We start from the raw sequence: 18,066 nt of genomic DNA, 5'->3' as shown, positions 1-18,066 counted from the left end.
GTGAGGTGGGAATGGATATGTGTAGTTCGGGGAAGGCTGTTATATAGAAAATGCTGAGAAGAAATATGATGATGAGGCTTGATGAGGGGAGTCTGGAAAGCGGGATAACATTTGAAATGTAAATTAATAAAATAACCAATTAATAAAAGATAGCCAAAATTAAAATAAAAAGTAAAAAGTTAAAAGAAAAATTAAACCAAAACAAAATGAAAGAAAACCGTGTGGTGTATTGATAAAATTCAGCTTGTATTTTAATGCTAATTTGTAGAATGTAAGACTGTTTAACCCCCAGAAAAGTGACCCTGCTCCCATTAATTGTGATTATAAAGAAGCACAGCAGACAGATGATGGAGGTGAGTTTTTGAGGGCTTTGCTAGAGAGGATCATGAGGGGGGAAGAAGGAAAAAGCTGCCAAGAAGAAAGGAAGAATGGATGTGATAGAGAGGAGAGAGGAAGGAGGACAGCAGCCATGGGTTAAGACAGAGGAAAGCCTGGTCCTGAGGGCTGACCAAGTGGAACAAAGAGCAGCCAAGATGCTGCATAGTAAGTAGGAGTTCAGAGACATTGTTTGGAAATTAGACCTAATTCCATGCACGACAGGTGGCTAGCTGCCCAGCTACTGTGCAGATTAAGGGATATTATAAATAAATTAAAAACTATGTATAATCAGTAAGCCAGCTCTGTAGAGGATCCTAATAGGAATACTATAGTTTGCAGGGAAGGATAAAATACCAGAAGACACAGGAAATAAATTAACACCACTAGGACAGTCAATCAAATGAAATGGATGAAAAAGTCAAAAATTTTAAAAAATGACAAAATTAACACAGAGGTTTAAAAAATATTTACATATCACTAAACTCAATTCCCCAGTAAACAGACATATATTAAGCCAGAAACAGAATTACCATCCTGAGAGATATAGAAGGTATACTAGTGAAACTGAACTAAGAACCATCTCCCTATTCAGTTTCTCTATGTAGCTGACAGAATAGTTTCAAACTCATCCTGTCCACAAGATGTAAGGAAATTCATTTCATACTTTGCAATGACAAAAAGATACTACAATTCTAAATATACACATATTAAACACAAGCTTCTCAAATTTAAAAATATACATTATCAGATACATATGAAACAACAGATTAGTTATAATAGTGGTTGTGATTTGTTTAAATTGTCTATTCAGACCACCTAACAGATCACATGCAAATAAACAAAACAGGAGGAGCAGAATTAAGGTACATCGTCAGGCAAATGAACCTAACAAACTACATTGAACTATACATATACTTTCTATCAGCCTGTGGACCTTTCTCCAAAATTGACCACATATTGGGATGCAAAACAACCCTCAGGAAATATAATAAAGTTGAAGTAATGTCATGCATTCTATCTGAGCACAAAGGAATCAAAGTGGTATCACACAATTAAAAGTACAGAAAATACACACACTCATGGAAAGTAAGTAACATAAACAATACAACAACTGAAAGGGTCAGGGGAGAAATAAATAAGGAAAATTTAAAATAGGTCTAATCTCTTTGTCTACTATGAGAAGGAGAGAATTTGGAGTGTGTGCTCTTGGGATTATGCCTTGAATTGGCTCACCACATTCCCAATTTCCCTTGGCAATGATAAGATATATGATTCGGCATTACACATTGGAAGTGTGTAATTTGCCTTTTGATTTCATAGGGGGGAAATAATTATGGGACTGCCTGGAGTTTTATGAAGTTCTTTGGCTGAACTGTGTAGACTGTGAAACACTACAAGGATTTTTGAAGGATGTGGGAAATGCATTTTTTTGATATGTTTAAAATCCTATGGATAATTGTGAGTAGGATATGGTGAATTGAATGATAATGGCCCACATAAACTCACATGTATGAATGTTTGTTTCTTGTGAGAGGAAATGTGCAGGAAGAATTATAAGATATGTATTGGTTGGAGGAGTATTATGGGATTGGGCTTTGAGGTTTCCAAATTAAATACCATTTATACTTAACGCTCACTTTCTCTGTCTCCAACTTGCAGATAAGATGTAAGCTCTCAGCTAGTTCTCTAGAAACATGGTGACCTACCTGCTGCCATGTACCTCAGCATAATAGTCATAACTCAGAATCCTTGAAACTGTAAGCAACAATATACTCTTTCTTCTATAAGTTCCCTTGGTCATGGTGTCTCTTCACAGCCTATAAAACAAAGATTGGAAGGAATACTTAAGTGAAAAATTTCTCAATAAAATACAGGCAAATAAAATTCAGATGTATACCAAACATATCAGGTACCATGATCAAGATGGCTTGACTACAGAGGGGCAAGAATATTTCAACAAATACAAATGAATAAACAATACACCACATGAAAGCAAGAACAAGAAACACATGATCATTGACTAGAGGCAGACAATTTCTTTGGCAAAATCTCACAGTGATACATGAAATAGTCCTGGAGAATCTGGGATATGGAGAAGATATACATTAACATTATGAAGAAAATATACAAGGCCAACAGCATCCTAACTGGAGAATATCTTAATGCATTTCCCTGAGATCAGTAATAAGTCACAGGTGTTCAATCTTTTCATCTAATGCAAGTAGTATGTGAATTCTTATCCAAAACAGAAAATAGAAAGATGGAAAGGCCATGTCCATATAAAGGAAAGCAGTAAGAATTTTCTGATTTGCAGGTGATATGATCCATATATAAACAACACGGTGTTTCCACTAGATAACTCCTACAGCTCATAGACCCACTCACTAAAATCACATTAAGGTCAATGTATTAAGGTTCCTGTATACCAAAAATAAATATCAACAAACATACCAAGAAAAGAAACCCATTCAGACTAGCCTTAAAAATTGTGTAATAAATCTAAGGAACTGAAGACTTACTACGAAGAACACATTAAGAAAAATAAAAAAAAAACTGAAGAAAGCAGAAAATGAAGACACCTCTCGTTTTCATGTATCAATATGACTGATATTTTTTATCGAATTCCTACAAGAATCGTCTACAAGTTTAAATCCATCCCGTCCTAATTGTGATGCAGGGCTTCATGGAAATGAAAAAAAGATCTCAACCAATGAAAGCATAAATGAAGGGCAGTCAGACACTGCCAAATAGTAAGACAGTAAAACACTGCAGGACGCATCATCTTTAATAATTTCAAGTCCATTTTGGGGAATAGTAAAAAAAAACCCAGCCTGTTGATACAATTAGAACAAACACAATGTCTAAAGGAAGATAATAAAGGACGCAGATATTGGTGTATGTTCTTATCGGCATCTCGGTTTTGACAAAGAGGCCAAAGTAACAAACAAAAGAAAACAAAAAACCCACAACCACCACCTCCGCACATAAGGTGCAGTTTTCAACCAGTTGGTTGCAACTACTTCCTGGGGCAATCACATAGGAGACATACTTTATACAGGATATTTACATTACCATTCAAGAGAGTAGTAACCTTACATTTATGACTTAACAATGAAATAATTTTGTAGTTGGGGGTTGGCTACCACACCGTGAAACACTGGATTCCTTGACATGCTTTTGGTCATGGTATTTTTTTAAGTAACAGAAATGTGACTGATATATAAACTGGTACCAGAGGGAATGGACTTGTTTTTGTGAGGAATCTCTTGTTTTTCGGAGGAGGGTGGAATACTTTGGATTGGGAAAACTTTTGAAATATGTAAGCAGATCGTAACAGTCCATTTTAGTTTGCTACACGGGAGACATAAGAATTGTGAGTAGTGTGCAAAATAGAGCCTCTCTAATGAGACTTCAAAGGATTGCAGGAACTCTATTCGTGACTGGCTTAGAAGCTATTAACATTATTTCAGCAAACGATCTGTCTCGTTTATGCCTGTAACTAAGAAGATACCTGAAGCTAAATAAAAAAGTCACTGAACAATTGTTTTGAGCAAACGTCAAGAGGTAGATATTGTGTGACCTTCCTCAAATTGTATGAATGTGTGTTTGTATTTTCAATTGTTAATGTAGCCAGGACTTCAGTTAATCCCTCCACATTCAGGACTTGGAAGCATATGAAACTGCAGGATCTCACAGGATTTGGAAAATATCCCAATTATTGTAAGGTCCCCAAAACTTGTTGTCACCCCACACTCATAGGGATACAACTTTAGAGAACATGGCACCCTCATTCTCAAAAGAAGGATGGGTAGCTGATTATTTGTCTGCAGTGGGTCATAAATTTTTATTGTCATTTAGTGGGTTGGTTGCAAGTTTTTACTGGTCATGGTCAGTGAGGAAAGAGTAAAGGAGATTAGAATCAGGGATGTCTTACTTATTTTCTCTTTCCCTCCTCAACCCTTTTCTCTCCTATCTAGAAGTTTTGGGAAGGAGGAGAATGGGGCTAAAATGATAAAAAAAATAGCATAGATTATTCAATCTCTTTTTGTACTAGAAAGCAACACCAAGTCTCAAATATTTCAGGATATCATGGATTTCGAATTTAAAATTGTATTTGCATAAATGATTGAAATCTTGTTTCAGATATAAGTATATGCATCTTATTCACAATGTGGTGTATAATTCTAATTGTATAAAATTACTACTGTACACTGCCATGGATAATTAAGGAATGCAAATAGTACTATCCAACTATAAATAATCAGTGTTCTAGTGATGTTAGGTACTAGTTCATTTGGTACAGAAATGAGCTTTATTTAGCTTCTTTTATATGTATTCAAAGGTATAGAGAAAATAAATCCCTTGAAAAAAAGCCACGTTTGTCCACTGAGATAGACTTTACATAAAAAGGTGGTTCTCAAATCCTTTAGAGATCTGAAGAATCTGCCCTTTCTGATGTCCAAATAGTTAAAGGCTTTTCACAGTGGGAGTGACCTCAACTCTTGGCAGTGTCCCCAGTCTCTCTGAAGAAGATGATGGGAACTACAGAACCCTAACTGGAGTTCCCTTCAAATGTGGCAAAGTGGCCATGGGGTGAAATACCACCCACTTACCTCTACTGCTGCCAGAAAGTTGTGCAGACTGTGGAGAAGTGGATGATGGGGAAGTCTATTGTCCCAGGCTTTGGAGAACAAAAAGAGGATAGTCCTTCAAGTGACCTACTTCAAAGGATTGATGTCAGAGACCCTGACCCGTTCATCTGAGGGTGGATGACACAATGACATGAAAAATTTGCTGACTGTCTGTCTGGTAGCCAACAATTTCTGTCATTTCTTTAGAATTGGAAGCTATTTTCTCTGAATTTCCTGTTTCTTCAGGCAACATTTCTCCTTCTCAGGTCTCAGATGGAGATGATTAGATAGTTTACTCTTAACCTTTTCTTGTCATGAGACTCATAAAGAAAACGAATTCACCATCACACAGGAATGTGACAACTAGGTACCTGACAGGACCAGGGGGGACATGGGAGGTCCAGAATGAGGGGCTCGACAGACAACCCACTGCAGCATCAAAATGCCCGCCACAACCGCTCTGGCACCATAAATCCTGAGCCCCTACAGGTTTGACAACAGAGTGTGCATGGGTGACTGCTCCCCTGGACTTTTCAAAGATTGTATCACCCCCGAGCACTTCTGCTTGAGCAGAAAGGCAGATGCCCAGAAGCTGCTGCTGTAGTAGGAGGCAGTTATGGAAGTTGGAGGTTGAGGTGGAGGCAGAGGAAGGATGAGAGAAGAGGGAGGAGTTTCCCTGGAAGGACCAGAACAGACAACATTCTGACTACTCCAGAACCCCACCCAAACCCAGCCCATGCCACAAATGCAGAGTCTACTGACAAACCTCTCCATGCTAAGCATTCACTTCTTCGTCCTCACTGTGCTCATTTTAGTTTTTTTAAACGCCTTTTTTGTTCTCTGTGAATTTCGCATCATGCAGCTCAACTCCGTTGATATCCACCATCACCTCATATCTGAAGTCCACCCTTGCATCCTTCTCCATATCAGAGAAAAAATAATCTACTTGTGGAAGTTGAAAAAAGAAAAAAAAAATGGCAATATGTCCGCAAAAGAGGTGTAAAATTATAAAGATGAAGGACATAAATCCTTAAATTATTTAAAAATAAGAAAATTGTTTTTCCTTTCAGGAGAGTTGTTATGGCTAATAAGTGCAAGCTGCGATAAATAGAGAATAAAAAAGCTTAAAAAGTGAGAGAAAATGATTCCGTTACAAAATTTTACACTAAAATAATTTAGTTAATGAAGTACCTTCTCCAATTTTGCCAATTACAAATGGACTGAATATTGTGACAGTCATTCTTATCTGATGCATCCCATTAATTTTCTAATTTTATCTAGCTGATCAGTGGTAAAGATAGAGGTATTTTTTGGTGTAAAAGGGGAAATGCTGAGGTGACCTCCCTTTGTACTAAGGTGTGTCAACTTTCAATTTTTAGTTCTTTACTGGCAGAGAGCTAAGTGCTGGCAGGATTACTGTCTTGTCATTTCTACAGTCCATCATCAAGTTTGCTATTTTGTAGATGTTTGTCCTTCTCACCAGCTCAACACAAGCTGAGAGATCTCTTAGGTGTTGTCTAACTGCCGATTGGATATAATAAAGATCTGAAGGCCAAGATATGCTGCAGAAAGTATGTGGCAGAACTCCAGGCTTACAGAGGAATATAGGTTGAGGAAAGCTGAAGCTGGAGCTTCAGAATAGACATGGGAGGGAAGTGATATGGACCAAAACAGGGCATAGGGGCTAAGAGATAATCACCGGTTGGGTCTCAAAACTAGAAGAATGGGGTTAAATTTAGAGAAGATATGCATGCCCTGTGAAAGGCCTAAGACACAAACTGTCAGACAGAATCTCATGGTAGAGCTTACAGAGGCCTGTGAGCAATGCTCCTTTGGTGACATTAGTAAAAAGAGGAGAACCCCCAAGCAGCATGAGGGTGCCTCCATTGGTGGCTCCTACATTTCACTTTCCTTTTGCAATTGGACTCCACACTGTTCCTAACAAGATAATGATTTCAACTCTTTCTCCTAAGGAATTTTGTGGCAACTGTCGAATGCTAAGCTAACGACAAGGCTTCATGAGTGTTCCCATAACATACCATGTCGCAACCTAACCTACAGGCTATTTCTTGATGTGATTTCAAGCACGTGTACATAAGGAGACAGGAGAACCTTCTGACTGCTTATTCAAACTGGTATTCTTTCTCAGGAATTTTTAATGGCTGATATTGATGAGTAAGGATAATTTGACTTAAGATGAGATATTTTTGGGCAGGATTTAGAGGGAAAAATTCATTAAAATGCATAGGAATTACTCAGGTTTTTATAATCAAGCCTTGACGAAAATTTGGTCTTGCGAGCAGGAGTTGCTCAGTGGCTATGCCCTGGGAATGTCTCCAGGAAAGGGCACCTCAGCTTATGCACTGTACAGGGAGATTATTAGCAGGGAGGCAATGTCTGTTCACCATGACATCAACGGTCCCTTCTTGGACATTCTATTGTGTCCTAGAGAGTTCTTAGCATCCTCTGTGATGTCACCCGTGTTGTAGTAACCACCAGTGCCCTACTTTTTCTCAGTCCCTGCCTGGCAGATACACAGGAAGACATGTTTTCCCGGCTTCGCAAGAATTTTGGGAGAGTGAACATCGATTTTGGACAGACTGGAGTGAGGGAATCTCACCTTTCATCAAAAATAAATGATAGACAACGAAAGCTGGCCTGGGGAATGCTGAGTAAGTTCTGTGAATTGTATGCTGAGCTTTTTGTCAGAGGGAGAATAGGCTTATGCTGACCTGTCTAGCAATAGGCCAGAACAACTGGAGTATCTGCAAAGGAATTGAATTTCCATGAAGATCACAATTCCTAAAAGTCAAGGATTTCAGAATATTAGTTTGCCCATCCACAAAGGGAGGACATGGGAAGGCCAATGCTATTATTCTGTGAACTTCTGGCCTTCACTTTTAACGTGCATATGATACGATACATTGATATAATAACACGATCAGGAGACACTGAGTGTACAACTTTACTGAATTTAGACAGGGTATCAATCTACTTCACTCTCATTGCTTCTTTAAGTAAAGTAGATCTCTCTCTTTAGTATCAGGGAGTGAATTATGCTTCTGGCCTTATGTTCTTAGAACACCTCTGACTTTTTCTAATTGGCAGAGATGGGACATCCTTAGCATTATAAATTAGAGTTTGTGTGTTACAAACATTTTTTTACAGTACTAAAACTATTTGTAGCAGGTAGACCAAGATTCAGCCTGTAACCAATTGGCAATTCTGTGGCATTTGGTGTTTCAGTTAGGGGAATTGATAAGTCTGTTGATCATGACATCCCCCGCAATGCTTTTTAAATCCAAATGGTGTGGCCTAGAGTATCAGTGCAGGACATCTGAGTATCTCCAATCACTCAAATCTTTTGGAGGTTGAATTTATCATCTGACTTCTGAAAGTACAGCGGTGAGGGTCTTGAAAGAAAGTTGTACCGTGTTAACTTGATAACAATCCTGTAGAAGCCATCTCTGTGGTACTTGTAGCATGGGTCAGCAGGCATAGGGAACACCCGGCATCTGACATCTCTTGGTCTCTATAGAGTGCTGGGAGAGTTGACTTCCACTGAGGAGGTCTCTTAGGCAACAACAAACTCTTTGTGGTGACACTGTGGTCTACACATGCTCTCCTCCTGTTTGGGGCTTGCCATGGTCTATGCACACTCATCAGTTTCCCCAAAAATGTTCACTTGTGTTCTTCTACCTACAGAGGATGGGAGACTGACATCATCCCCTGGCCCTGTGGTAATCAACAAGGAGGCCAACACAGAAGAGCAGAGACTGATTAGACAGCTGCAGTCAGCTACTGAGGAGAGAAATGAGCTAAGAGATCTCCTGACTTACGTGACAGAGAGATACAGGAACAACAGGTATGCATTGCTCCAAACTGCCTTGTGTCACTCATGGACCTGCAATGTCACCTACATCTTACTCTATTAAGGTGTTGGGGTCTAGAAAGCTGTGCCTCCCAAAATACTCGTGCTAAACCTCATTTCTGATATAGAGGAGATTCAGAACCTGACCCTTGGTCAGGAGTGAGATGGGAAATGGTCTCATCTGCTGCCTCCAGCTGAAAATCTGAACTTGTGGCCTTAGTGAGGATTCAGGGATAACGTTCCTGGAGCATGAGTTCCCAGTGTGCATTTGGAAAGCCCTTGACAGGTGGTAGCTTTGCAAGGTTCTAGGTGCTGTGAGTTTGGGTGTGTGCTAGGAAGGTGACTGAGTGAGGACTCTTGTTGCAGTAGCCTGAGGTGACAGATCCCAAATTGTTTATCTCAATGTTTGACTAGACGGCCACAGACACAGGGCTTTTCCTTCTTTTTTGTTTACCTCTGAGCCAATAATGTGGCATGCATTTTTTCTGATTCTGATTGTGTTCTCCGTTTGCATATTTCGCTCCCTTTTTCATTCTCTTACTGTTTACTTTTCTTTTCCTGTGTGTGTGTGTCCCAGTTTCTGTGTCTCTGTGTGTACACACCTACATGCATATGCGCAATTTTTATATGTTTATATTTCCCCCCACACTTGGAATCTAGGGGTCTATATTCTTTCCTGAGTATATTCATGTATAACAATTTCATGGTGATGTGAGTGCTTTGTTTTTGGAGCCCCTCTTTCAACTGCACACTTCTTTGCCAATGTGGTCACATTTGTCTGTATATTTGTGCCATTTGGGCAGATTATACTTTTGTGGCAATTTATGGTCTCAACTCCATAATTGTGTGAATTGTGTGTCTCTACAATATTAATTATTCAGGATGTAGAATTCCTGTTGTCAAAACAGGAAAAATGAAATCACAGTTTTCTAGGTCTTGGAAGTGGGAGAGCTGTGGCCTAGGCCCTTGTTAGCATAACTAGCTTGACTGCAGATCCAGCCCTTCTGAGTGAAGAAAGGGAACCTGGGAACCCTTTATCTCGATGCCGAACTTATGGGGTCCTGGGCCCAGAATAACAAGTTTCTGAAGCTGAAGAAGCTTCCAATATGTAGAACTCAGAAATTGTCCTCCCAGGGCTGGGGTACTAGAAGACCCAGCCTGAGTTCATATATTCCTAAACGCAGATGTTCATTGGGTTTTACTCTCCTAGGGCCAGCCGCTACATCAGGTCAAATCCATTTTATGAAAAATTGAAGATAAAGGAGAGGGAGGTCATGTCATTACTGCACAACTTAGAGATGAGGAACATCGAGCATTGTGAGAAATTTCAGGAGCTCCAGAAGGAAATTAACTTCTATCGGTGAGCACTGGTCAGAGAGGCCATTAACTCTGCTTTGCCCACAGGTGCCACCCTTTCTTCTGACTGGAGGTCTAGCAGCTCTGGCTCCATGTCTTGTGCTCTTTAAACATCACTGTGTCCTGGGCCTTTTGGACTCAGTTTTTAGGTCCACAGGAGACTGTTACTCATACCCAGAGTGTCTAGGCATCTTCAGAAGGCTCTAGGTAGACCAGTACTTATTCAGCTCACCAAATGGCTAATAGGCTGAACTGGGCCTCTGCGGTCACACCAGGTTTAACAAAACTCAGTGTGTGGACCACATGGATAACATGACCTTCCCTTAATTCTACCGACCTCCTTTGAGGGTATTTGCCCACTATTTATTAATGTTGCCCCCATGCCTTTTGCTTCCATGGATAGATGTATATCCCCTGTTGTTGTGGAGAGAAATGAACGCTTTTTGGTACTTGGGTCACAGAAACAATTTAGTCTTCCCTGAATTGGCTGTTTGATGTTTGTGCAGCAGCCTTGTGTGTATCAAGATGTATTCTATGAAGTTTTCACTTGTATCTGGGTCCAGAGCGTGTTTGTGAGACTTGGGAGTAGGAATGGGAGGAAGAGGGTGCAGGATCTAACTATGCAGTGTGTGTTTCCAGGAACCTGCCCAGCCGGATCCATATGGACAAGATATGTATGCAGAAGAAGTTGTTCCCATTCAGAAAGGAGAGCAAAGCAGAACAGCTTGATTCTGCACCGCTGCTACAGAAATTTTTGTTTGATTTGAACAAGAAAGATAAAGACGAACAGGAGAAAACCAGCAACCTCCAGACCAAGCAACATCTGGTAGGGACAAGCAGCTGTGTCAGCCTAAAAATATCTGATTCCATTTGCCAATTTGATACATGTTTGCTTTCCCTACCACCTTAATAATGTACACTCCAACAATACAACCACCTCATGCAATGGAATGTTCATTCCTCTGTCTGTGCACGAGTATTCTGGGAAGACAACCACTTTTCAGGAACTGACTTATTAACAACTATGCTTTGGTGCTCTTTTGAAGCTGCAGTCTGGAAATGGTGACAATTGAATAACCTATCATATTACCGCATGTCCCTGTGATAGAATGGATGCTATGTAGCACTTTGAACAAGTTTTGTTCCTGTGATAAATGATATTCTGTGGTCATGTGACCTTCAAGTTGGGAAGCACCTTTCAGGGATAAGAACCGAGTGCAAATGGCAAATTATTCTTTGTCATTGGCTTTCATCTTGGTGACAGGTTGACTTCTCCTTTCATCCTGCAACCCAATGAGGTCTCTTCCCATTGCCCTGTTCTTGGTTTGCACTGGTTAAAGTCTGAGGCCCAGATGGGCAGCCCACATTACTGTCAGGGTTGCTGTAGACTTTGCCCTGCCCACAGACACACCACCAATGTTATCAGTTAACACATCAATGGTGACCTAAAATAGAGCTGAGTGGGTAGAAGGCAGCAACCTGACAGCTGGCATGCAAGTCCCCAACACATCAGTTTCTGAATAACTGCCTTCCTCTCCCTGGTCTCAGAAATTGCAAAAGAGCTGGAATGGGACACACAGCAGGAGGAGAGCGTCCTGAAGAATAGGTTGCTTTCTCAGGATTCCCCTGCTGACCGCCATCCTGAATAATAACAACCTTTTTTGGATGAATACTCTCCCTCATAGTTGAATTCATATTTTGCTAAGAAACACTAAATTTATCTTTCACTAAGCCAGTCTGACTGATTGATATCTTATTCTTTTTCTGTTTTGGATAACACCACTTGAGAGACCACTTGGGGACTGCATTGCCATTTTGCCTGCTAGAGGAGAAACAGCAATATAACTGTGCTTCTAAATGTTCACTAAGAATATGCTGTTTAAAATATTTTTGTTATGATCTTAAATGAAGTTTTTGTTTTGTTATTTCATAGTTATATGTTCTTGTTAATATTTTTCACATCTGAAAATACTTTTAGATATTTATATTAATATTCATTTTAATCATTTTTTGTTTTGTATTGTATTCCTTATGAATAAAACTTGATTTTTAACTCTTGACTCTTGAGACCATCTTGCTTATTCAAGTGTCCTATCCCCTCTTGTGCTCTTAGAACTGACAGCTAAAGATGGATTCTGCATGGTCCAGAGTTCCTGGGCTAAATAGTAAATTCAAAGCCACCAATGGTTACCTAGAGTGATAGTGTGTTTTGTGTGGATAATGTGTTCTTTTCTTGGATGTACATTTTATGATGTGATCACTGCCATACTTTATCCATGCGGTCATGTTTTCTGCTAATCTTAATAAAACAGTCTACAACACACGTTCATTATTGATCCTGTGTAGCACATTTTGACTAATATACACTCATATTTGTAGAGCTGCAGAAAAATTGACATTTCCAAAGGTATATGTAAGTAATCCTAATGGAGAACCATATGCTTCAGTCTTTCTTGCAATACACTCTCAATATGCCCCCACAGATAATGACCTCCAAAGTCATGTTGGGAAAAAGGTTTTGATAAATGCTGTTGTCCTAGACCATACATATGCTGTGTTTTTATTGTTGTGGATTAGGCGTAGAATGATCATTTATGTCAGTGGGTCTTTTTCTCTACTGTATGTCTGTGGCCTGTCCTGGGTGAATTTCCCTCATAGTCCAAAAGAAGGAATCACATTCCCTGTTGTAGATTATTGTTGGGAACCATGTGCTTCTTCTGAGAGAGCAGCAGAGGTTCTAACCTGTGAGGCATCACCACAGATCCTGCAGGTTCTAACCTGTGAGTCATCACCACAGATCCTGCATGTGGCTTTTGTCTTTCCAGGGCATGTGCTCCCTTAAGTGGACAGGATACCTCAAATTAAACAGAGAGATCTCAGGAAATGTGTATTCTTACTGAGCTGTGCAGGCTCAATATGTTAGGCTACCAGGCATCCATGCAGGGCTCAGGTGGCCCCACTGCTCATTGAGGATTCAGATGTTCCTACAGCATCACTTAGTTTCCATATTAGAGCAGATCCTTCACCTAGTATCAATGATGACCATATCTACTATGCACATTTATAAAATACAGAATGGAAACTATCTTCCTGTAGGCCTGCTGCACATAATGAATTCTTTTGATAGATATTAAGAAAATTATCTTAATCTAAGCAGTTTAGGACAGAACCTCAAGAGCAACCATAGTGAATGCAGCCTACAGCTGGGAACACATATTTCTTTTGGATAGCAAGCCTGTGCAAACCCAGAACCTAGGTGGGCCAGTTCAAGCTTCCCTTTTTCCGTGGCAAATCTCGGTTCCTGTTGTAAAAGTATTTTTTTCCAGTTGACTGATTTCCAATTTATGGAATTGAACTGACTTACTCAGAGTCTGAGTTACTCAGAAAGTTAAAGTTCAGAAGGAATGATCCAGAATGTCCACAAACAGTTGCTGTGACACCAAGGCTTTTAAGAGCTCAGCATCTAGAGAAGCAATGTATTGTTTGTTTATTCTCAAGCATAGGTCCTCTAGTCATTCATTAGAAGCTGACCATGCCACAGAAAGGGTCGTCTGTATCAAAACAGAAGCTAGTGGTAACTAGATATCCACCACACTTTCACATTGCCAGTGTATTTGAGCTTCTGAGTTACTATGAAAGGACCTGGAAGAGCTAGCGTCTTGCTATACATATTGCTAATTTATTAGCCTTCAAGACAAGGTGTGCTTTGTTTTGCTAATGCTACCACTGGCATACAATACCTTGCATAATTTCTACTGACATCTGTGACAGGAGACAATAGTTCAATTTATCCCTTACTTGAATAAACTGTTCTTAGAGTGAATTGAAGTCTGAGGGGCCTTCCATTCTCTCTGACATTGTAAACATTTCCAGTCTTCAGAAAAGTCTGTCACTGTCCAGTACAAATCTTAAGATGTCCACACTGTCAGCTCGGTGTCTTCATCCAGCTTGCCCTGTAATTTTGTGTAACATCAATACTGTTCCAGCCTAAGGATTTAATTCAATGTTACAGTACTTTCCAAACATGCTGAAAACCCTGGTTTCCACCCTAGTCCTATGTGCTATGCAAAAAGAAAATAGGGAACCCCAATTGCATTGAAGTTTAGCCTCCAGCAAAAGAAGAGCCTTCATAGGACCTTTTAAGTAACTCTAAGCCCCAGCTTCACCACAGCTTCCTCCATTGATTTAATAATTAGTGTATTTTCATTAATGCTCACCATATTTGTGGTGTGCAAAAATTATGCACTATGTCAGTAAAGTATGGGCGTGTGTGTGTGTGTGTGTGTGTGTGTGTGTCTGTGATTGTTCATGTCTATGTTTGAGACCGTTCTTCCATGAACTCACTATAAAATTTTATAAAGTGAATTAGAAGACTACAGTGAAAACTGTCGAGGTGCATGCAGACTTGGGTTACTACTCTCCCATGGTACCTTGCAGATATCACTGAAATTGTTGCCTACATTAATACAGCCTAAATCCAGGCTATGCATGATTCTCAGTGAGATTTTGACATCGGCTCCACTACAGAGAGCTGCAAAATTTCATTTATTACATGCTCTTGTTACCAAGGTGAGGGAATACTTCACCCCATAGAGAGTCTGGTAGGTTGTGATGGCAGCAAATGAACTCGCTTTTCCCTGTCCTGCCTGACTTTGCCAGCAGAGTGGGCATTCCTGCAGGAAAAACTTTCACATGCTTCTTTAAAAGCACCTGTTCCTCACATCTAGATAAACTTGAAAATAGGCTTCACCAAGTCAGTCTCAGTGCTCCTACTCCCAGCTCAGAGCTGTAACACCATAGGATCCAGCCACACTGAAGGGTAGGTCCCATGGAGGAGTTAGAACAACGTGTCTCTTCTGAGAAGTGACTTAAAACAGAAGGTTGAGAAGTGATACTCAACCCCCAAGTGCTTCTTCCTGGAGAAAGCAACCAGATCTCATTGTTAAACAGTGTAGCTCCCACATGACCCAAGTCTTTGCCTGGGGAAATTTTCTGGAGCTTATTTGCCCAGTCAGAATGGGTTTGCACTCTTGATCCATGTTCACTCCTACAACAAAAGTTCCTCCCCTAGAAGCACATGAGTAGACCCAGGTCCTTCTAGCACCAACAGACAAGAGAGAACAGAGTGCATCCAAGGGGAGAGAAGAGGGCAGAATGATTATAACCTGGAGACATCCCCCAAATCGGCCACCTAACAACTATAGGGTTTGTGCATATTGTGGTTTCAGAATCTTAAGGACAGACTTTTCTATAACACCTGCTAGGTGAAGCTGAAGTCTACTGTGGGTGGGATTATCCCAGGCAGGGAGGGGATCTGAGTCTCCAGGCCTGGCCAGCTTCTTCATTCTCCTGGAAGTAATTGTTGGTCAGCTCTAAATCTGAAGTGGGAGTTGGTTTTTGTCAACTCAAACAGGTGATATTTCAATTCTCATCCACTATGTGAGAGACACACAGTTACCCACGGGGGATTTGAACTTACTTCTATACAAGTGACTGTGGCCCGAAAGAGGGAAACCATTCCTGCCTTTAGCATTCTGCCTTTATCAGAGACTACAGAGACTAGCTTCCTGGACAAACATGTCCAAGCAGACAGACGTAACGGAGAAAATTGAGGTAAGAAAAGTAATGGGGACCGTGATTTCACATTGTGCCTTTAGCCAGAAATCTCTGATGTCGATAATGCAAGCAGCCTTGAGCCTGCTAAAACTTGTCACTACTTCATGGTGTCTCTGCACTTAGGACTGCCTCACGTCCTCCTCATAGGAAGGCCTTTATTTGAAAAATAAAATGTATAAAGCAATGTTTATCAACCTGTGAGGCACAACCTCTCACACAGATTGCATATCAGATACCTTGATAACAGATACCTTGCATATTATGACTTATAAGAACAGAAATATTTATTATGAAGTAGCAATGAAACAATTTTATGGCTGGGGTCACCACAGCAAGAAGAGCTGTATTAAAGAGTTGCAGCACGAAAAAGTGAAAAAAAAAATAGAAAAAGAGTTGCAGCACTAGGAGTGTTGAGACCCACTGCCATAGAAGCTGACACATGGGAACAGACTCCTCAGATGAGGAGAGGCACATGGCAAGGGATACTGTGTCCCACCCTAGGACCCAGAGGCAGAATCTATCCCAGGAGTCTGTGTGGTCATCTTGTCTTCAGTTCTCCCAGGTTCAAGAATAGCATCGATCATCTCAGGAGAGTCAGCTTGCACAGCCCACATCAGGCCCAATGCTTCCCTTTACAGAGAAGGATGTGGGTCTAACTGACAGCCAGTGAGACTGAGGGTCTCTGATGATCATTGGCTCTGAGCTGTGATTTCTTCACCTGTAAAATGTAGGTGTTTCTGCTGAATTGGGTTGTTGTGGAGATGGACAGAGCATACACACTGATCAGGGCCTCCCTGGCATGGTTAATTGGAAATTTTCTCTGGTGATGCATTTAAAAGTAGAATCTCCAGCCACATGGGTTAGATGCTGGGCACCTTACAGGTGGTGTAAACATACTGTGACTGTAATGCTACCTCGAATTTACACCCTATGCTCTTGTTTTGAATTTAAAAAGACGAATCAAGTTAAACTGCCAATGTGAAATTGTCATGATCAAAATTAAGCTAAATCCTCTGAAGTCATTTAGTTTTTCTTTTTCTGCATCTATATTGAAGGCATCTAGAGTAGCACTATTGAGATCCTAAAGCCTTCTATTAAAGTGCTACCCATCCATTCCTCTCTCCTTGAGGACCTCTCAGGTGACTAAAGGAAACCTGATTTCTTGTCAGATTTTTCCCAGCTGGTGTGATCTCTCTGTCCATGGACCTTGCCAAAAGCTGCAGAGCCAATGTGCTGTTTCACAACACAAAATTACAGACATTAATTTTACCAATGAAGTTCCTGGTTCAGATGCTGACGTCAAGTAAAGCTGCCAAGTGTCCGTCCTAAATCACTGACCTCCCAGACAAAGGGCATTCTTGGTCCCTCTGAACACTTTCTTAAATATCCTTCAAATCAAAGACTTTCCATTGCCTTAGTTATCTTCATTTGCTTTCAAGTCCTGCCTTGATCTGCTCTGGACCTAAGTGCACTTTTTACCTTTGCTAGAAAGGTGTGTGGTAGGTGAGCCATACAGTAATAAAGTCCATGTTTACAGCAAACAAACGGCTCTTGCATAAATGTCTGTGCCCTGGCAATGCTATAACACAAAATAGTTTTTCATTAAATAATACATTCTTTGAGATCACAGTCTGATCAGATATTTTGTAACCTAACTTACAAATGTTCTCTCTATTATATAAATCAAGTTCCCTCATGTGTATTCTGGTCTTTCTCTGTCATGTCTAATTGCATCATCGTAGGAATCCCAGGGAACATAAATCCTGGGCTTTAGAAACTGTTGTATTTGGCCAACCAGGAAAGAAACCCATCTAGAAGACTACTGATACTTGACACACAAGTTCACCATCCTATTTTTATGTACTTTATGGCAAGAGGTCACCATTCCTGACCATGTCTCATTATCCAACAGGATAATAAATTGAAGAGTTGGGGTCAAGGAGGTCACCCAAAAAAGCACAAAAATCCATCTCACATTAACATTTACAATATATTGAATCCAAAATATCCATGAATTTCAGGACACAACTTAAGTCTAAACCTAAGGATAACTGATATAGAAGAGAATTGAAAAGGCCAAAAAAAAAATAAATAAATAAAAAGAAAAAGAAAAAAAGAAAAAAAACCAACAAGCATACAAAACATCAAATTAATTGTAGGAGAAAAATTCCTTCCTTCACATAAAAATTAAAACACTAAATGCACAGATCCAAG

At 40.1% G+C, this 18,066-nt stretch overlaps 1 protein-coding gene across 1 annotated transcript; it reads left to right on the top strand.

The window, feature by feature from the left end:
* The first annotated feature begins 7,481 nt into the window (after positions 1 to 7,481).
* On the top strand, positions 7,482 to 12,296 carry LOC134480029 (disks large homolog 5-like). Its single transcript, XM_063266318.1, has 4 exons — positions 7,482 to 7,681; positions 8,715 to 8,874; positions 10,091 to 10,240; positions 10,876 to 12,296. The coding sequence occupies exons 1-4, from the start codon at positions 7,555 to 7,557 to the stop codon at positions 11,144 to 11,146; spliced, it is 708 nt and encodes a 235-aa protein (XP_063122388.1). The 5' UTR covers positions 7,482 to 7,554; the 3' UTR covers positions 11,147 to 12,296.
* Positions 12,297 to 18,066: the final 5,770 nt, after the last annotated feature.

Source organism: Rattus norvegicus, chromosome 8 (genome assembly GCF_036323735.1).
Source record: "Rattus norvegicus strain BN/NHsdMcwi chromosome 8, GRCr8, whole genome shotgun sequence".
Taxonomy (NCBI): domain Eukaryota; kingdom Metazoa; phylum Chordata; class Mammalia; order Rodentia; family Muridae; genus Rattus; species Rattus norvegicus.
This window is presented reverse-complemented; position numbering and strand designations above follow the sequence as displayed.

What these genes read in the sequence shown, in the direction of transcription:
- LOC134480029 (XM_063266318.1), top strand. Translation starts at nt 7,555, where the DNA reads ATGTTTTCCCGGCTTCGCAAGAATTTTGGGAGAGTGAACATCGATTTT. An exon ending in GCTGGCCTGGGGAATGCTGA is followed by an intron (nt 7,682 to 8,714) that starts GTAAGTTCTGTG and finishes TTCTACCTACAG; the next exon opens with AGGATGGGAGACTGACATCA. An exon ending in GAGAGATACAGGAACAACAG is followed by an intron (nt 8,875 to 10,090) that starts GTATGCATTGCT and finishes TTACTCTCCTAG; the next exon opens with GGCCAGCCGCTACATCAGGT.